Source organism: Dufourea novaeangliae, unplaced genomic scaffold (genome assembly GCF_001272555.1).
Source record: "Dufourea novaeangliae isolate 0120121106 unplaced genomic scaffold, ASM127255v1 scaffold108, whole genome shotgun sequence".
NCBI lineage: Eukaryota > Metazoa > Arthropoda > Insecta > Hymenoptera > Halictidae > Dufourea > Dufourea novaeangliae.
Genome location: NW_015374014.1, coordinates 2428524 through 2450340, shown reverse-complemented (window position 1 = coordinate 2450340; position 21817 = coordinate 2428524). Strand labels below are relative to the sequence as shown.

The following is a 21817-nucleotide window of genomic DNA, read 5'->3' as shown; positions in this document are numbered from 1 at the left end:
TATATATTTTCGATTATTCAGTCACGATTTTTTAAATTAAAAAAGATGATATAAGAAGAGCATTAACTATACTACATATTAACTGATTACAGAAAAATATTGAACGCAACGATTACGGATAAAATTATTTCCTTTTTTATAAAGTAAATTGCGAATTCAAAAATACTGAACATGTAATTGTAATGATATCCCTATTTTTTGTCATATGGATTAACATTGAATTTTATCGTAAGGATGGTACTCAACCGTAGCGTAGCCAGGGGGTAGACAGCACTGTCCACCCCTCCCCCCCTGGACGGAAAAAAGTGGCTTTTGCCCTTAGAAGAAAAAAGAATTGGATTTCGCCCTCCCCCCCCCACCCCCTCCCCTGGAGGAAAAAAAATTAAATTGCCCCCCTTGACTGATAACCTGGCTACGCCCATGTACTCAACTATTTTCTGTGACTAAGCTTTCAAGAAAACATCTATCGACATTACTTACTTACTCGATGTCTAAAAATTTGAATTTCTATTAAATATTACTTAGCAATAAATATAAATTTTCTTGTCCTTTTATTTATAACTTCTTGCTTGCTGGTAAGCATAAACCAGCAATCTCTGTATTTACATTTGATCGCTCATAATACATGATCATATGAGTATAGTGTAATTTATTGAAGTTTAATGTGGCTTTATTATATTTAGAACTTGATAAAATCGGAAATACACTAAACACATTTTTATTTCTTTCCAATATCTCTAAATTAATCCATGAAGATCGGTATTTGCATAAACATCCGCTATCTAGTAATTCATTATTATTCTGAACTTTCTTAATCGAGAAAGTAAATTTCTCTGTAATTTCTATGTTTTGAAGTATTCAGTAAAAACGTAAATTTACATAGACAGTGTCATAAATATTAATACTTAATAAGATTATGTTCCAATAATCATCCATCATAAAAAATCATTAAAGTATGTCTTTTTATAAATTATACTTATAAATTATCACTAAAGGCGAGTATGTATTCCTATCTTTGTTACTACGATATTTGCAAGTGCACGATTTATCAGACCAGCTTAGCGCTTCTTCATTCATCCATGATCACGGTCGAATTCACTGACTGTTTTTAATGCAAGCTAAACGAATACATAACAAAGTCTTACATAAGTAACGATAACTCATAACCTTCAGATAAAGATTAGGAATTAGTTTCGGAAATCTTTTGGTCTCAGTGCATCGAACGAAGATCTGGTGGTCTATCATTTGATTGCAAGGCCCACGGGAAATTCTTCTTGGTACCATGAAGAGCTTAATTAATTCGCTCAACGATACTGTTACGGAAACTCTTTCTGGTTTGTCGTATACTTATCCGCAGCTGGAGTACCAAGAGTCGCATAAAGTCTTCTTAATGCCAAATGTATGTATAGCATTTAAATTTCATTGGTTCGATTCATATTTGACCAAAAAATTCCACTGTCATTACGAGTGTTTGTTTTCGTGTGAATGTTGATTTATTAAAATGTGTTATTATGATCTAGCTTGAAGATCAAAAGGATAAAGTGTCTATTATATGTGGTGGCGGGAGTGGACACGAACCATTTGCGGCAGGTAATTCCTTGCTTCATGTAATAAATTGAAATGTTTATATATTTTTTTTTGTAATTCTTCGTCGATTGACGGGATATTAGAGATCTGGCGGGTAATTGACATTGGCATCGAGCTTATCGTTTCGCTCGATCTTCTGTTTTGGCACATGTCCGAGTTTATTATAATGTAATAAATATATATTACGGATTTTATAGATGTATTGTATATTCAAATGTTCAGAATATAACAAGAGAGAAACTTTAATAAGATCTTTTGTCAAATTTAATTTCATCTTTATCCTAACAAAATTGTTGATTAACCCTTGTGTACTGTTCAGGTAATTGTTAAATTAATACTTCTTGAAACAATTTCAATTTAATGTAATATTGAATCGGGGGAAGAGATTTATTCGCAATTGGATTGTACTGCTGGTATTAAATTAACTTAGGAATTCCTACAATCAGGGCCGGCCCTAGGGTAGTCGGCCCCTGCTGCGAAGTTCTTTTATAGCTCCCCCCCTATATTTCTTTAAAGACAATAGTGGCTAATTTTCGGGTAATAAAAATAATAAAAATACACACATTAAATTTGGTTGACATTTAAAAATTTTAAAAACAGCATACTTTTTATTTTAAAAAATAATCTTGTAAGACGCTCCCTTACGAGGGCGCCCCGATGATATGCATCATTTGCATCGTCTCTTGGGCCGGCCCTGCCTACAATAAACATATGACTGAAAATTAATGTTTTCTTTTTGGGTCAAATTGTCCAGACAGGTAAATGAGGATTAAAGATATATGAACTTTTTTTTACAATCTGTTTTTATAAATTAGTAAATTTGGATAAATAATCCAAGTATAATAATAAAATGTATGTAAATGCAGATGCACTGTATTTGCAAGTATTAGAAACATTTATAAGTTATAAAATGAAAATGAAACGCGTCAGTTAATCATCGTAAAACTGTACAATGTGATTTGTAATGCTAGTGTGTATTCTAAAGTTTATTATTTTATTTTTAGTAAATTATCTGTATACAATAAAGGATAGTACTTGTTATGATCCTTTTCATCGTTTAGCCTTAACTGTACTATTGGGAGCAATTCAAAATTGTTAATAGCAGACTTAATGGGTTCTTTAAAAACTGATTCTCAATAATAAAAAATTTACTTATAACATTTCACACTTTCACATATTTGCAGGATTCGTCGGGAGTGGTATGCTAACTGCGTCTGTAGCAGGTTCCATATTTGCTGCACCGCCATCGCAACACGTTTCCTACTGTATCGAACGTCTTTCTCAATATAGTCAGGGTAGGAAAATCTGAATCTTAAAATCATACAAATATTTATATACGGTCGCTCGTTGTTGGGCAAAAATGTAGTATAAAGTTTCCATACATTGCTATTACTTTTAGTACAATCATTTTGAAAATTTGTCGAGCACATACACATGGTCATGCTATCGTTCTTCCTTCCAATAAGTAGAAAAGATAAGAAATAGACAGACACGTTAGCCATACATCCGGGGCGGGATCAAGACATTAGGCTTTCGCTAACGGGTTCAAAGTTGCTTCTATAGAAATAAATAAATAATTTCATTATCTTAAAAAATAGCAAAATATTTTTTTAGCACTCCTTAATATTTCTTCATTTCTAACATTTGAGTTAGATTTACACGTACTCCATGAATATCCGTTTTCAGTTTTCCAAAAAAGAAGTCTTGTTTGAAAAAATTTCGTTCTACATTTATTATTTATTTTGCAATAATTTCTTGGTAATATTTTGGAAACCGTCAAGTGTGTAAGATTAGGATAATACAGACCAGTAAATAACCTGGTACAATTTGGAAGACATATCGAGGGATTATTGAACTTTGTGCAGTAAGGGATTTAGTTCTTTAATTAGTGAATATACTACAATATGAACATATACTGCAAAGATCGACTGTTTTGGTTAATTGCTCATATTTGATTGTTGGCTCATAATAATATATTTTTTCGTTTTTACCGAAATTAAATTTTTACAATCAAAACAAAATCATCATAGAATATGTTTGCTTAAGTTCATTCTAACGAAAGTAAAAGTGTTTACATGTTGTTCTGATTTTATTGAAACGTTACTCGTACCGTTATACAATTATATCAAGAAAACAAAAAAATGCAAAAACTTTAAGGGCTGATTTCACCCCTTCCGAGTGAAAACGGGCACGAAAAAGAAATTGGTCTAAGCATAGTTCAATATGCTCTACATTCGTGCGAAGTTTTATTAAAATCAAAATTTTCGGGTTCGGAACCTTCCCTTGTAACTAATGTACATGGATACATTTGGTATGTGAACGTCTTCATATTTATTTTCTATTGTTATTTATTACTGTTTCCATTCTTATCTTATATATACTATATTAATAAAATTCATTATTCCCTAATGAACACCGTATACTTTCAGCTGGTATCTTAGTGGTGATTCCAAATTACACTGGAGACTGTCTCAATTTCGGGATAGCTGTCGAAAAAGCAAGACAAAGCGGGTTCAAGGTAAACATAAAATAAAAAGACAATTTGAATATTTTATCCTTTGATCGTTTCTTTTTTTTAATTGGCTGTTGGAAATGTTAAGATCCAAATGAATAAAAATAAACACCATATAATGTATTAACAATGTATCATTTTTATTGCAACTTTTTGTATCAAGAGAAAGCATCTTACAGAGAAAGAACTTCATCGACACTGTTTCTGTCATTAATTCAACCAACATACTCTTTATGGAGGATTATTAGTGAAACATAATTAAAAAATTCAATTGAAAATGACACTTTTAAATGATTTCATGATCGAAATTGTAGGTGACAGAGATAATCGTAAATGACGACTGTAGTATTCCGATTAAGGACCAAGGTGTCGCTGGTAAACGCGGATTAACCGGCCTCCTATTCGTCATAAAAATAGCTGGCGCATTGGCTGAAAGAGGTTTACCGCTTGAAGAAATTTATGACGTTGCACAAAATGTTTTGAAAAATATGGCTACTTATGCAGTTGGATTGACCCCATGCAATATACCTGGTTAGTATCTAAATAGAATTTACTGTGTTTCTAAAAAACAGTAAATCCTCGATGAGTGTTCGAAGGCTTCTCTGTACAGAACATTAAATATTTCATAAACGAATGGCTACACGTGGCTGAAACAAATAGATACCATTGGCTTCAGAAGTCCAAGCTCTACTACTGTGCTAAACCTCATTAAAAAATCAGCGTTACACCTGCGGACCTCTCCTTGTCCGTGCCGAGGAGCCTTCGAACATTCATCGAGGATTTACTGGATGTGGGTCAAATAAATCAAAATCACGACGATAATTTTCGAAAAATGGTAAGCTTTATTATTTACGGTACGGTAGTTTATGATGTTACGAGCCGAGGGCTAAAGGCAGTCTGCGTCGTAGCCCAGGTTAGGTAGTGTGTTAGGAGCGGATGAACCAATGCTTATTTCATCATTGGGAGCCGCTTTAGGTTAAAGGAATAGGTTGGGTTCGTAACTTTGTAATTAAGAATACAGTACACTTCGAGTGATAGAAGTGTATTGTTTTGGGTTTTACTCGAGCTAGGAATTCGGATATGATTCAAGTCTTGTAAATGAATTGAATTCTATGTTTATAGAATAAGTAATACAAATATATTCTAAATCAGTCGTAGGACTTTAGAAATGTCTGAGTTGCAAGTGTCGCGGAAACTAATTCCTTCCCTAATGTTCACGCACCAAGAGAGAGAGAGAGTGCGGGGTGACGTTAAAGTAATGCCTAACAGTAAATTTACGTACTGTATAGTACTACCTCTTTTCTTCAATTTCCCTCACTTCCTCCTTCCCTACCGAGCTTTCTACTCCTTACCATTCTTTTTCAACTTCCTTTTGTCAAATTACCCTCCTTTTTTACCACTTCACTCCCCTGCGCACAACACGTGTTTTAACCGCTTACTCTCCCAATCGGAAGTCCCTCATAAACAATTAATATTATCAATATACTTTAGGACAACCTCCAATGTTTGAGCTCGCTGATGACGAAATAGAATGTGGAATGGGAGTTCACGGAGAAGCTGGATACGAGAAAGCAAAATTAAAAACATGCAGTGAAGTGGTTTCGATCATGTTGAAACATATATGTGATTCATTATGCTTAATTAATGGAGATTCCGTTGCAGCAATTATTAATAATTTTGGAGCGTTAAGTCAATTGGAACAAGGAATCGTTGTTCACGATTTGGCGAACCAGCTCCGTAAGTAATAGATTAATATAAATTAATATTTAAAATATAAATTAGTAGAAATATTAATATTTATAATAAAACAGAAATATTAATAGTTCTACACTATTATTCAAGTATTTATACTTTACAAAAAAGCCATATGACACAGCATAATATCGTAAACAGTAAACAGCGCGTAGAAACATTGACCTACTCCAAGCTTGATAATGTAAGGCAAATTTTTAACGAGTTCAAATATTTTTAAATGAAATAATAAAATAACTGTAAAATAATACATAGAAAACAGTAAATAAAATATATGAAAACGTAATAGAAATCTTCTGCAATTATTCAAAAGTTTAATTACTTACTGCTTGCTATTAAAAAAAAGATACCATCTCGAATTTAATACACAACATATTTTTAACCCTTTGTGGTCCAATTTCTTCTTTGGATAGTTAGGTATCTGCTAAGTCCTACTTTTTGAATGTAAAAATAAACCGTAGTAGTTATCATAACTTACTTTTTCTACAAGATTCGATTTTTTTATCTGGATTTTAATTAAATGAAATGAAATTAAGTTTGCTTTAATTATAAACTTAATTATACAATTAATTGCTAATTAAGTTTCTGTTATCACAGGAGAAATGAACATTGAACTTCTACGTGTTTACTCGGGAGTCTTAATGACTTCATTGAACAGTGCCGGTATCCACATCACTCTTTTAAAATTACCTGAAAATTATAAAGATATGTTCATCAGTTATTTGGATAGTCCTACCGCTGCGCCACGATGGCCAGGGTGTGCTTATAGTGTTCCTTTAAAAAGTAGACGAACAACTATACAGGTTAAAGTAACAGAGGGTGCAAAACAAATCGGAATAAAAGTCAATACACAACAGCAAAATTTACTGAGACAGTGTTTAAAGAGTGCCTGTGAACGTATAATCGAGAAAGAAACTGTTATCAATGATCTGGATAGAGGATGTGGGGATGGAGACTGTGGTACAACACTTAAAAGGCTTGCCAGCGGTACGTATTTGTTAATGAGTTTGTCTATATTAATATGTGATATACTGAACTAAAAAATTACGTTCAATTTCATAAATGAAAAGGAATTTGATTATCATATATTATAAAAAATATAATCGCAATTATATTATACATACGGTTTTTCGTTAATATCTCGATAACGAAGCCTCAGATTACATTGTTGCTAAGGAAAAAGTTGTTCCAATTCACCCCCCGAGTGCCAAATTTCCGGGTCGGAGGACATTTTTGGGACACCCTGTATATATTTATATTATATTTCTTCTCAGATATTTTACAAAAATTAGACAACTTTTATGTCTCACATCCGTCATCAGTTTTCTCAGAGCTGGCACATATAGCTGAAGAACAAATGGGTGGAACATCCGGAGCATTGTATTGTTTATTGTTTACTAGTCTCGCCGCAGAATTGGTATTGGCTGAGGAAGGTAAAGGTTGGCTATTTATTTGGGCTAAAGCACTTCGCAGTGGTTTAACTTGTCTAATAAAATATGGAAAAGCTAAACCAGGAGATAGGTCGATGGTATGTATTCGATTATTCTTATGCATATTAAACTGTTCAACACGTAAGAAATTTTGCAATTTTCATTAGACCTTTCGAATAGATCTTTATGAGCTGAATACGAACCTGCAAACCGTTTCTTTCCAGCACATCAAGTTTTTGAAAACTCAATTCCTTTTTAAATTGCATATTTTCAATTTAGGAGATGTGTTGTGCTTTTACAGTAATAGTTATTCAGTTTCTTTTGACACGAAATAATTCTCTGGATTTTTCCGATCAAAATGATATAAATTGTTATTATATTATAGAATCTAAGTATCTTTAAATAATATTCAAAGTTAAAAGGACACCAAACACGCACCAATTATTGGTGATATTTTTAAGTTTATTTAAAAAATTAAGGGTCTAGGCGAAAATCTAATCACAGCACACGATAGAGCAGACGTTTCTGCTGGGGAAGGTGTCAAGGAAACTTACAAAATATATTTCGCTTTCAGTAGAGAAGCGAAATAGTTCAGCAGACTTAACGGTACACTTTCTGAAAATTTTGAGGCGTAGAACTTAAATGGCATCAAGGGGCACATCTTATAAGGTACGTGCTTTTTTGTGGGTGGAGGCATTTCAGAGATTTGAAGATCACCGTGATTTTTTTTAACGGAATGATCTATTTTTTGTATCATAGATTGATAGAGTATCAAATTCTCAGTAAAAGTGGGTTGACCTTCATACATCCTAAACCTAATAGTCAACGAGATATTTACAAAATAATTTTTAATACGTACTTCCTATGTGGAAGCTATGGGACCTATAAGTTTAGGTCGTATGAAGGTCAACACATTTTTACTCAGAATTTGATACTCTATCGATCTATTGTACAAAATAGGTAACTTCGTTAAAAAAAAAATCAAGATGATCTTGAAATCTCTGAAATGCCTCCACCCACAAATAAAGCACGTATTTTATAAGATGTGCCCCTTAATGCCATTTAAGTTCCATGCCTCAAAATTTTCATACAGTGTACCGGTAAGCCATTATTCGAGGTGATCGAGTTAACTGAGACACCCTGTATATCCTCTCTCTCGGACCCGCCCTCATCCCGCAGTTCACACTCCAGTTAGTATAGAACTCAATGAACCTTCCGTGGACATTGCCGCCGGCAACTTGCCGGAATCACGCGCTCGCGAGTGAAAACGGCCGGGAAAAGACCGCTGTAGAAGTATTGACTTACGTCTTCGGCTGACTCTATTTCCTTTTTTACTCGCTGTCCTTCCTTCTGGTCGACAAAACTTCTATAATGTCGGTAAGGGCCTCGAGCTCGAGCAACCGTGACTTTGTGTTAGTAACTTATCGATGTGAGTCAAAAATGATCCAGCTTCGGACGACCCGGGAGTCCAATACTCGGAGGGTTAAGAGTCGGCCACGTTTATGGCTAACGCTATATCTTTAAAGCAAATGTACCCGAAAATTGGGACTGGAGCCCAGATAGGTCGTAAACACAGGTCCGGAAACTCCCGTAGTGGGGATGATTCCTTAAAGACGCCAACTGTACTTTGGAACTTTGCCACGAAGCGAGGGCACTACGGTTTTATGGTTCAGTCATGGACCTAGGTGTGGGATCTTGCTCTCCGTCTTCCAGTTCTTAGGTCCATGGGTTCAGTCGCGGTCATATACATTCCCTGTAGCGCATCAGGGCGCATGTGCCTTTTCTTGCTTTTAAAACATGACGTACGTACAATACGATTGCAGCAGTTTAAACCTTAGTTGGTGCCCCGACACTCATTGTCAGTCCCTCTTTCTTTTTTCATATTCTCCTTTTATCTGACCGTCGATGCCGGCAAAATATGAAAGCGAGATACTGAGGTTCGGCTTGAAATTTACGAAACGTTAAAATCTAACAATAAGTCGTCTTTCGTGTATACACGCATGGGGTTCCAAGTTTCGTACATACAAGGATTTACTATACAACTCCTTAGTAGAACGATGTTTTTATATATTCTTTCATTTGAATAAAATATCAGTTAAAAACGTTATTATTTTCTAGATTGACGTGATGAACGCTGTATGCGAAACTTATGAAAGCGCGTTGCATAATAAAATGGATGATATATGTACTGCTTTAAAAACTGCAGCTTGGGAAGCATGCGAAGCTACGAAAAATATGAAGCCTAAGTATGTATGAAATGGTTTTTATAATTTTATGAATACTGAATGTTTAAATAAGCATATATAAATGCATTCCGTCTATATTCTTTTTTATTGTTACATTCATGTATGAAATATGTGAAGATGTAGATGTATCTTCGTGTATTGGAATAAAAGTGTAGATTTTACGTTAACCGTTAATTTTTAATGTCTAAAAATTGATAATGTATCAATAATATGCCATATGAATGCATCTGATATTTTTTAAACAAGTACTAACAATATTTCAATGTTGCAGGGTAGGGAGAGCTAGTTATGTAAAACAAGTTCAGTACCTAAAAAACGTAGATGCTGGTGCGTATGGGGTTGCCACTTGGATTGGTGCCATTGCAGACGTGATTAAGAGCATTTAAATGTAAAGTTATGTAAGGAATAAATAAAATATTTTTGTAGTGGCTTTACAATTTAGTGTGTATGTTAGAAATATTAGTCCGAAGCCTTTGATTTCTAAAAGAACTGCGCTCCTTCGGGATCCTGGGGTAAGTGCCATGCGGTCTCCAAAGAACACTACTCTAGGAACAATGTCCTTATTTTTTTTTAAATGGGGAGACTTCTTCGGGGCCAACTCCGAAGGGGTCGAAGCGCATATGTAAACAAACGGGCGCTAGCGAAAATACATAATCGATAACTGGGACGGCTGGATGATACGACATCTAAAGACAAGAACGAAAAAATGTTTGTTCCTCTTACCATCAAGTTGGATTTGAGTATTCTGCTATGCGAAGTCATTATTGCCGGACCCTATCGAGAGTTTTCTTACGCTGTTGTCTGCTGCATCTATTAAATATAAATCATGTAAGAATTAAAAAAACAATAATTCATGTGAAAAAAAACTCAACAGAGTAGGCGGGAGTCAAACTGCCGACTTCCCGATTGCGAGAACTCGGCTACACCGCTCTTGTTTTCAATGTTTCAAATTATGTCTCATCCTGCCATCTAAAATATTTATTGTTAATTTTCTCAACAACGATGGCTTATATGGCAGAACCCACTAGAGTTTGTTTGTGCATAGTCTATATTAATAATTATAATTTAAAGTCCCCTACCGCTGAAACAGCTTTTAGAAATTCATTACTGTCGAAATTTTCGACAATAAAGAAATTTCCAAACTATTGCAGTTAAATCTCATAGATTTTTGTACGAATATTTAAGGTAGTGATGAGTAGGGTTGTAAGGATAACATCTAATTGTAAGAATAATTTGTGTATATATAACATAATATGTATGTATACATATATAAAAAAATTAAAATACTGAAGCGGAAAACATTTATTTTCTTCTTTTTAAATGCCCTACAAATCAATATTTTAAAATTTTTTATTTTACTGAGAGGTTACAAAGTGAAATTCCAAATTAATTAAAAATAAAAAGTAAAACTGTCGCATTGGGATTCAACGGGGTCTTCATCATGAACGAGCGCGTGAGGGAAATCATGCTGCTCTCGGCGTTGGGCCTTTACTTTTCTATATCTGAAAAGAAGTATGCACATAGTTTAAACTGCAATTGGAATAATAGTACTACTACCGAATATGGCAATGAAGCGTTTCTCAAATTAATATCTTCCAAGCTTTCATTTTACTGTACGTAACATTCGTTCACTTTCACCTCGTCGCCCCTCCCGCAAAGGTATCCACCCCGCAACGGTATGCTCGGTCCATATATTCCTATGCCATGTAGAAAACGCTTGTGCGGGGAGTCGCCGAGTAAGAGTGTGGGGCAAAGCTCACGGACAGGGTAGAATATGCTTGTGTAAAATACCCACGGGAGGCATGGAGAGGGTAAGCGCTCGCGCGGTTATCCCACGATTGTGGCATCAGTGATTGTAGAACATGTTCCTTCTCTCTCTGATAAAAGATTGTCTTTATTTTTGGTTATGACAATTATGAATTTTCACAACATTCAAAGAATACACCTGGTATGAATTAAAACAACAAATATGGTTATAACAAAGAATCACTCAATAAGTCGATCGTCTAGTTGTTTACGAAAATATCGAATACTTTTTCTATTTGGTATTACTGTACTATGTATACAAATTTATTTAGCACATACATTTTTCGGTTTGGAAATTCGGAATCAGAAATCTAGCGGATTGTCTTCAGGAGAAGTAAGTTTCAACTGCATTTTTGTTGTTTGTATCGCATACGTCAATTGTTAATAATAAGGGAAGTATTAATTCTTCCTGATAATATTGTACAGGATGATGTATCTCAACCAGAAGAAGATGAAGGCTTGCCAAGGGGTTTACGTCAATTGAAGCTTCCACCTGACAAGCAAACTAACAGAAATAAGGTTTTACAATCTCAGCGAAACCAAACTAGTAGAATAAAATTAGATCGTAAATCATTAAACTTTATACCATCTTGTGAATTTAATGGCAGAGAAGCAGTGAGTGCTGTGACACGTGCACAAAGTCAAATATGCAAACAATGCATTGTCAATGTGACGTGCCTTAATCAACAGGGATTATTATATCCAGAAAGAATAACGTCTCTATGTCCTCATTCTCCAGGATTTGTAGACAAGCCTATCAGTCTTGGATGCTTTAAAGATGCTAAAACATTACGACTACTTTCTAGTTATTACCATGTTTTTAAAGGGAACAACTCTCCAGAGCGTTGTGCTTTCTTGTGTCTACAATCAGGATATCCATATGCTGGTACTGAATATTCGTAAGTATAGTTATTTTTAATATTTGCATTATTAAACACATATATGTATTGTATCTGTACTTAATCATGTCAAAGTCAGAGGGTTAATCAGAAAGTTATTTTTAAGAAATTCTTAATTGTATATCAAGATTTGCCATATGTAAAAGTATATATGATTATATTATCCAATCATTTAACAAAGCTTTAAATTAGACTTTAAATAGAAGTTATATATAGTTTTTAATACTGAGGAGTGTAAAGAGATGGGCTATATTGTATTATATATTGCAGCATCTTATTGAATTATTTGAAAACACGGCTGAACTTTAAAATATGAAAAGATTCAAGCAAGGAAAGAAGACTCCTAATAACCATATAACTTATGTGTTTTACATTTGATATTTTCATCTAATTTATAACTGTTTAATTTCAGTGTTGAATGCTTCTGTGGAATGGAAGAACCATCTCATCTAAACCGGTTACCAGATTCTAGTTGTAATATGAAGTGTCCTGGTAATCCAAAATATTCTTGTGGAGGTTATTTGACTATTAATGTGTTCTGGACTGGAATTCAGAGTAAGAAACTAAACAAATTACTAGAATATTGCATAGTATAATATGTATTTATCACTTTCAATGATATAAATACATATAAAACTTTTCATTAACAGAATTTAAAGCACAAGAAGCTAGAAATGCGAGTACGGAAGGTGAAAATAACAAACCTGTTCAAATAGCTTATTTACTAACAGTAAATGGCAGAGCCAGTCGACAAGTGAAGCGACTGATCAATATTCTTTATCATCCTACACATTTATTTTATATTCATGTTGACGCGGTAATTATAAAGTTTTATTTCTATGTATAGTAAATAAGTATTTTATTATAACGTTTATTGTGACAATTTAGCGACAAGATTATCTCTATCGAGAAATGTTAGAGGTGGAAAAGTCTTGTAAAACAAACAACATTAAAGTAGCAAGAGGAGAAGGATTAAGGCATGCAAGTATTTGGGGAGGTGCAAGTCTACTAACAACTCTTTTGAAATCAGCGGAACAAATGCTTGCACATCATCACCATTGGGATTTTCTTGTCAATCTATCTGAATCTGACTATCCCATAAAAAGTAACGCGCACTTGGTTCAGTTTCTGAGTTTAAACAAAGGCATGAATTTTGTAAAATCTCATGGGCGAGAGGTTCAACGTTTTATTACTAAACAAGGTTTAGATAAAACTTTTGTAGAATGTGAGACTCGTATGTGGAGAATAGGTGATCGTAAATTACCGAATGGTAAATCTTTTTGTTCAACTATTTTTAAAAATATTTATGTTATAACTTATATCATATCATTTTCTTTTATAGGTATTCAGATAGACGGTGGTAGTGATTGGGTAGCTTTAAGCAGAGATTTTGTGGAATATGTTTTTTTTTTTCCTGCTGAGTCCTTTTTTCACACAGTTTTACGTAATTCAAGATTTTGTAATACTTATATAGATAACAATTTACGTGTTACTAATTGGAAAAGAAAGTTGGGCTGCAAATGTCAATATAAAGCTGTAGTCGATTGGTGTGGCTGCAGCCCAAATGACTTCAAACTTGAAGATTTTAGCAGGATTCGAAATACTATAGATCGCAATTTATTTTTTGCTCGCAAATTTGAGTCTGTCATTGATCAAAGAATCACAGACAGGGTGGAAGAATGGTTGTATCCTAAAAAGATTAATGAAACCCTCATAGCTAAAGGATATGATGCATATTGGCAAAGTTTATACCATACAGCAGATTTGAGTCCTTTGACGGATGATGCACAACTAACAATTTCAAATTCCCTGGCAAGATTAGTTTTTAATAAAGTGAAGATAAAGTACAACAATGTTCGTCTCTTGGAAACAACTGCTTATTTTAGACGAAATCAGTTCATGGGTATATTAGTTCTTGTAGAAGCTGTAATACAACAGCCATTAGTTCAACAAGAACTTGTGGAACGAATAGAAACTCTTGTTTATTTAAGACGTAATTTTTCTACTAGCAGAGAATGGTTAGGAAAGATACAAAGTTTATCAGTTAATACTGATTATGATCAAAAGGAGAAAACATTTAGAAACTTAATGGGAAGTATAGGACCATACTCATATCCAGTTTTATCATATGAGTTTGATTCTGGGATTCCAACACCTCAAAATTTATCAATACTATGGGTGGATCCGTATGGTCGACTAGCAGATGTTAATTACATACAACTTGAAGAAATGACATTAGTAATTATACAGTTTTTTTTATTAAACATCTTTTATTCACAGAGTTCTTATTATAAATAATTAATACCTGTTTTACTTGCTTTTCAGACAGGGTCTGTTAAACCTCAGTTCGGTGAACATCTGGTTGTAGGTACATGGCATTTATTTTTAGTTGCCAATACTATGTTAGTAGCGAAAATGAATTTTTTAGTAACACCATTGGGATATTGGAAGAATAAAAGAATTGATCCAGAAAGAGCTAAAACAGTAAATAACGCTTCTGGTGATAGTTATGATATTACTGTAGAAATGAATAAAAAGTGGTCACATTTATTAAGTTCAGTAATTGTTCATGAACGACTTGCGTATACTACAAGTGATGAGAATAAAGTCAATTCTAATTTGGATCAATGGATAGATAAACTAGTGCAGGAACATTATGAAATTGATAAAGTGTGTATTGCCAATGATGTCATTAATATTAAACTAAAAGTACAGAAATGTAGTAATACTCATTGGAGCTCATTGAGCCCAGATTCAAAGGCTGATATCAGTAATTTATGTTAAAACTATTAATTAGTTTACTAAATATGTGCCATTTTCAACACTTTTAAACTTTAACATGAAACTTTATAAAAGTATTTTAAAAGTATATTATATCCTAAAAATTAAATAACTTCTATAGAAAAAAAATGTTTTTCATTTTCTAATGGGAATTAGTTATCAAGTTCCAATTAATTTAATTGTAATGAAAAATTTGCAATACATGATGATTCTCGTGTATAAACTACAGAACTTGCAAAGCCTAATTTTTGTGTTGTTAACTCTACTACAGATACCGTGAATATACAAACTTTTTTTCAGGTTTAACGAATTTATATACAAAATAGGTATATTACAACATTCAATTCTAATATAAAATTTAGATTTTGATTATCATCATATTTATATTTGGGTTAAATATAACATTAAGTAATTTTTGCCATTTTTCTTACATTATGCAAGTAATACTATCTTACGAGTATACAAGTATAGGGATGTACGGATCGTCCCGAGTCGTGGGTACTCTAGGTTCGGGCCGGGTTGGAAAGATTCGGGCGGGATGGGGCGAGAACTAGCCCGACATCCAGCTACGGAGATGGAAAGAGTTATTACCTTTATTCTCATGTGTTGTTAAATCATAATTTGTATCTCATTTATTATTCATTTACATATATATTTTCATTACTATCAAGTAGTCTGTAAATACTAAAATAGGTCCATAGACGTATTTAGATAAATACCGTATTAAAAACTTGGGAGATAGAGTATTTTGAATTCAACAGTGTTTTAAAATATTAATACAAGATACTTCAAAGGTGACATCGGGATAGAAGTGGTCGTAGATGAAAGGGGAGGGGAGAGAGTGATAGACTGGCTGAGGAAGTTAAGAAGGAAGAAAAAGAATATGCAAAGAGTGAGAGGGTAAAGGGACAACCAGATAGTCTTGAGGAAAAATAGGGCATAGGTTTAGTATTTAAAATATGTGGATGCGTGAATGAATGAGAGAGAGAGAGAGAGAGAGAGAGAGAGAGAGAGAGAGAGAGAGAGAGAAGTAAGGTAAAAAATTGTAAACTGAATCCATTTCCTGGCCAGAAGGCTGAAGTAAATACTTACTTACTTACTTTACTACAAGATACTTCATACTTATTGTTAGTCTTTGTGTGAAGGGATTATAAAGGAAACTATATTTTTCGGGACAGGCTTAGGTTTCAAATAGAAAAGGTACAAACAAATAGAAGCACACACATATGAATATTTCCTCGATGTTTGGCAGTAAAAAAATATGAGAAGGCGAAGGTTTATTCTTTTAAATTTACATGTAAGAACCGATATATAACAATTTGAAACAGTTATTTACAGAACAGTTTCAAATCCTGCTTATTTTCCACTATTGGAAACATGGTTAGTAATACGCGAACAAAGTTGCCATAAAAAAATATAGAACAACTACCTGTCTTCCATGTAAACTTAAAAGATAAACCTTCGTCTTTCGTATTTTTTAAATATCAAACATCCAGGAAATATTCATTTCTGTGTACATTTATTTGTTTGTACCCTTTTTATTTCAAACCTGAGCCTGTCCCGAAAAATATAGTTCCCTTTACATAAAGTACTAACAATAAGTATGAAGTATCTTGTATCAATAGGTATTTTAAAACACTGTCGAATTCAAAATACTCTCTCGCAAGTTTTTAATACGGTATTTATATAAATACGTATATGGACATATTCAGTAAAACGTATTCAATATGATTTTACGATGAATTACATTACTACTTGTGTTTTTAGAAAGCAGTAGAAAAAACAAGAAACTTTAAAAAAATGATTTGCTAGGTAACATGTATTGTTTTTAATTATTCTTTCACTTTATACTATATAACTCGAATTTTTGTTTCGATGTCGTTAATATAAAATATACAGGTTGTGTCGCGTGTAAAGAATTCTTATGTTTCTCCACCAATCAGAAACAATCGGAAACGATCACGAAAAATCATCACCGTGATTGAGAACGAACGTGATTAAATCACTCGTGATTCGCAAGTAGCAGTTCACGCCATCTCTAATTGAGATATTGCCCGATTCCGCCCGAATCTTACCGTCCCGTCTCGAGCCCGTAGTTTTGAGTACCCGCACGCCCCTACCTATGTAGTATCAATTAAAACTGTAATGTTCATGTGTATTTACAAATTTTGTATTACATTTCTACATACACTGTTACATGTGCCTTCAATTTTATTCGATATTAGAAAATTGGGATTTTATTACCAATCACACGTGTATATTATTATGAAGAATAAACAATTGTCTTTAGTTTTCAAATTATACAATTATAGAATATTATATGTTAGCAATAGTTTGTTATGTATTTGATTTTGCACAAATATTCATTTTTTGCCTATAGCAGTTATATCAGTTTATGTATATGTATACAATTTTGTTTAGTCCTTGTTCCTTGTTTCTCATACATATTTTTTCTCAAACATTGTAAGTAATAAAGAGAGGTTTTATATACTTTTAAAATCACATTGTGTATATAAATGTATTGTACATGTACAATAAATTGGCTAAATACTGTATATAATGTATATAATATATATTATGAGCGAAATCAAATTTTGGTTTATTTTTTTAAATACATATTGCGTATTATTAAACTAAAAATTAGCTAATTATTTTCTTCTAAAAAACTACTTAGAAGGAATTTATTTATACTTTAAAAACTGTCATATAAAATTTTTTAATTTCCTGCATTTGTTTGTAAATGAAATTTGTGAACATTCATGTTCTACCCTACAATGTGTCCCATTTGCGTCATAATTGGAAAATCAATTAGTGTATGTTCATTTCAGTGTTTGTTGATTACAGATTCAAAGTGATATGAACATAACTGCCCGACATTTACGTTGAATATTGTTTTTAAAACAGTTATATAAAATTGCAGTAATGTTATATTTATTATCAGAAAAAATTAATTTCATATGTAAAGAGTTGCCACTACTTGAGGCTTTATGTATATGCACATTTTGCATTTGATTTCATATAAAAAAACGCTCATCCAAACCACAGGCTTCTCCTTTTTGAATAGTTCTTTATGAGAGGTGACCAGTGGTTTCGATGAGGTCTATGTAGGTATTCTTAAAGTAAATGAATATAGTCGACGCCAAATACAACCAAATAAGACTGTATTCGCAGAACGTGCGGGTCGTTTACCTGAAACGAAGGCACCGCTATCTTTAACAGTTCATTGTGGAGTTAATTTTGATTTCTTCATCTTCATTAGCAGCTTATCTTGTAGGTAACATTTCAAGGAATATGGACATATTTTTTTTTAATTTTTAGACCACGACCCCTCTCCGTCAAATTTGCAAAAGAAAAATTTATTTATAATTTTCCATGTTATAAAAATTATTTTTCAATTAATGAAAATGTATTCGAATTGGCCAAACTTAAAATCTATCTCATAAAACCACGTTCAGTGTTACATCGAACTTGGATAATGTCTAGTATTTTGAATGTTTTAATAAAGTATTTGAGATAAAGATACATGAAACTGTTGAAGATTACTTTAGATCCCTTCCCTTATTCTGCATATCTTTGGATTAGAATACAATAGTTGCTGGAACAATCGACATTTTGACAGGATACTGGTATAAATGGAACTTTGACAATTTTCTAAGTTTCATTTGTTTGAGTTGGCTGAAATTCTTAAATATTACATCATTATTATCTTAAAATCTGAACATCATTTATTTACAATAATTTTATTTATTGCGAGAAATTATATAATGAACTTCAACCCAACTAGATCTCAGTTAACTAAACTTCCACAATATTGCGAGGTCTGCATTTTCTTCATTTTCCCCATAAAGGAAAGCCTTTATCTATTATTTAGTTGGTGATATCTCTCGGATTGTATTTCATTAACTTTAGCGTAATTGTCAAATATTTGGCGGGACGTATTTATCACAGATGGTGTTTAGAAAAACATCGTATTCAAAACTTTGACAAAGGGGCAATAAAAATACCACTAGGCATTGTACATCAATGATTTCCATCCAAAACGAATTGAAATAGCAAATTTTCGAAGATAACCTGGGATATATACGCGGTTCAATTCATTCGTTAGTCGTAGGATACATTGGAATGTAAGTTTTCGAAAAGTGGTCAAACAAAGGCACGAAACATATGGCTCTGACATTGTTTATAACCATCGGAGTGCTGCGAAATAAAATTTCTGAGAAATCATCCTTGTGCGTCTGTTATTTCGTTTGAGGTGGGTCAGAACTCGTTGAGCTAACCAAAGGTATACGCAAAAAAAAAGATCGTACCGGCGTGTAATATGGTACTGAATATTCTATTTCGTTAAACTAGAAATTGAAGTGGGGCGAGGACAGCTACCTCTACCCACTGAACCTCCAATAACAATGCCCCTAAGATAGCCGAATCAACCCATCGCGAGCAGTCAAAGACGGCCTAAGGGTCATTCGTCTCGCACAAGTTAAAGTAACAAGACGTGAAGTGAATTCGCTCCCATCGAAATGTACGTAATCTTTACTTTTCACATCTAATCATTTATACAAACTATTAGTGCCTTCGTTAGTTCTTTATCGTTACTTTCGTTTAATATTTATTTAAATTATCGTAAATTAATTCGATATTACCGGACAAAGTGATCGGTTTTCACGACTTTCTTTGTCTACGCTGTAGTATTTACGCGTTTCTGATTCCATTTACAATCATTTACGGCACACCTCGAGTACAATAGGTATTTATTTGTAACGAAACCATTGGTAATTTAATGTAATTGCTTGGTTTAAACGCGTTTATTTTCTGTTTCAGAGCACCGGTTGGAAAGGACGTGCCCCCTGACACCATGGCAGTAGCAACACTCCGGAAAATTGGTGAAACACGGTAATATGTTGTAACAAATAGGTGATCATCTACTATATATTTTTATTTTATCGTGTTTCTATTATGTCTCGCTGTAAGCATGATCGCGATTTTTTTTATTTATTGTGCAAAGATCGAACGAGAATTCTTCCGGGAAGTATGTACAGTGAATTAAACTGCGCAATTGAAGAATTCAAAATGGCTACCGTGGCCATTAGAAAATTTGAATATTACTTTTAAACATTTAAATTTGAAATATTCGTAATTTCCTGTGTCACGGTCGCGAAATTGTTTTAATATTAATTATTTCACCTGTCTATCTTTATGGAACCATCGTGTTTGCATTTGCATACGGTTTCGGTTGTAAGTTTGATTATATAGATACCGCGTAATTGATTGTGCTCATCGAAGCACGGGTAAATAACGAAACTTTGATATTTGTAACGATTTTCTGAATATTTACAAAAATCGGGCCGTGGTTTAGATACAGAAAATGAACGTGCTTACAGCTCTAACAACAAATGTCTTTAATATAATAGATAAATATTAAATATATACGTATAACAGATTTAATATATTTATATTGAATTGAATAATTATTCTGTAATATTTAATAATGTTTAAACTCATGTGAATTATTGAAAGGCAATATTTTCTCGACAAACACTTTGTAGGATACAGAAACTAAAACAGTAGGCAGGTACAAATGTGCCTTGTATTTTCCATGTACTTTTCTTTCAGAGAATTTTGTGGCCGCGCGCAATGCGGTCGAATAGACTTAGTGTTTATATCGTACAAGATTTTTGGTTTATGCGGAGCGAACTGGCTCCGTGTAGAATCTCACCGGAGATGCTAGGTTTTCGTGAAATTAGAGTCAGTGTTTATTTCGTGTTATCAATTACTGTCAGAGTGTCGGGACACTTTTTGCTTTTTGAGTCGCAAAAGTAGAGTCAGTGCATCACTGAAGAAAATATTTTTGCGCAGCTCTGTTTACAGAGGATGTAAGTATCTTTATATTCTATTACTTACACTATTCAATTGAAACAGCTAGAATTTTGAGAGCAGGTTGTAACGATTTCTGTTCCTTTTTTATCAGATTCATCAGGCGCTGTATCAACGACCATTGCAGAGGATGTCCTCGGGCGAAGCTACACCAGCCAAGACTGTAAGCATCTTTAAATTTTCTTACTTACATTATTCAATCGAAATAGCTAAAATGTTGAGAAGAGATCGTAACGCATTTTGTTCCTTTTTTTTCCAGAATCCTAGAGTCTTAGACTGGGCCCTTCTGTCATCGGGTGAGTCTGCATGCTTTTGTTCCTCCGGTCCCCAATCCTGTCGTAGGACGATTGGTCCGAAACGGCACGGGTGACTGGTTGTATATACGTGCTTAATTTGGCGAGTACAGTGAACGCGGATATGCAATCATATCCGCGAGTAGTAACATCGATCTGTTGTATTTCTTAGATAGGCTAGGGTCTTCTTGTACGCTGCATTTGATATTAGTAATACAATTCAGAAATATTTTCTATTGAAAGTATATTTATAAACGTCTATCAATTTATTATGAAATATTGATCTTTGGTATTTTGGAGACAGAAGTCCTACTGTTTAAACAGTTGATATTTTTTTATTCATCGAGAACGTGGTACTATGTTACTCAGTTGACTAAAAAATGCAGTAACTTGATGGTAATTGGTAGAATAGTTTGAATGTAATGGTTTCGATATTGTCATTCGGATACAGTCGTCTACTATCGTTTATGAACATGAGCAGTAAGATTTTTTAAAGTACTACTTGTAATAATACTAGTATTACGTTTTAAAATTTTACTGTTCATTTTCATAAACGATACCCGACGACTGTATCGGAATGACGATATCCAAAAGATTACATTGAAATTATTCTACTAATGTCTTCATCAATTAAGACGAT

At 33.3% G+C, this 21817-nt stretch overlaps 2 protein-coding genes across 2 annotated transcripts; both read left to right on the top strand.

Moving 5' to 3' along the window:
• Positions 1–749: 749 nt before the first annotated feature.
• LOC107188723 (triokinase/FMN cyclase-like) lies at positions 750–9913 on the top strand. Its single transcript, XM_015577066.1, has 11 exons — positions 750–759; positions 1257–1399; positions 1521–1590; positions 2772–2882; positions 4017–4105; positions 4414–4630; positions 5591–5836; positions 6449–6838; positions 7126–7379; positions 9400–9527; positions 9799–9913. Exons 1-11 carry the CDS (start codon positions 750–752, stop codon positions 9911–9913), a joined length of 1773 nt encoding a protein of 590 aa, XP_015432552.1.
• Positions 9914–11496: 1583 nt separating this feature from the next.
• On the top strand, positions 11497–15016 carry LOC107188760 (xylosyltransferase oxt). Its single transcript, XM_015577113.1, has 7 exons — positions 11497–11667; positions 11760–12232; positions 12645–12787; positions 12883–13049; positions 13121–13502; positions 13575–14470; positions 14558–15016. The coding sequence occupies exons 1-7, from the start codon at positions 11497–11499 to the stop codon at positions 15014–15016; spliced, it is 2691 nt and encodes an 896-aa protein (XP_015432599.1).
• The last annotated feature ends 6801 nt before the right edge of the window (positions 15017–21817 follow it).

Coding starts and splice junctions, on each gene's coding strand:
- LOC107188723 (XM_015577066.1), top strand. Junction 6,839..7,125: donor ACTTAAAAGGCTTGCCAGCG/GTACGTATTTGT, acceptor ATTTCTTCTCAG/ATATTTTACAAAAATTAGAC. Junction 9,528..9,798: donor ACGAAAAATATGAAGCCTAA/GTATGTATGAAA, acceptor TCAATGTTGCAG/GGTAGGGAGAGCTAGTTATG.
- LOC107188760 (XM_015577113.1), top strand. CDS start 11,497: ATGGTTATAACAAAGAATCACTCAATAAGTCGATCGTCTAGTTGTTTA. Junction 13,050..13,120: donor TTTATATTCATGTTGACGCG/GTAATTATAAAG, acceptor GTGACAATTTAG/CGACAAGATTATCTCTATCG. Junction 14,471..14,557: donor AACTTGAAGAAATGACATTA/GTAATTATACAG, acceptor CTTGCTTTTCAG/ACAGGGTCTGTTAAACCTCA.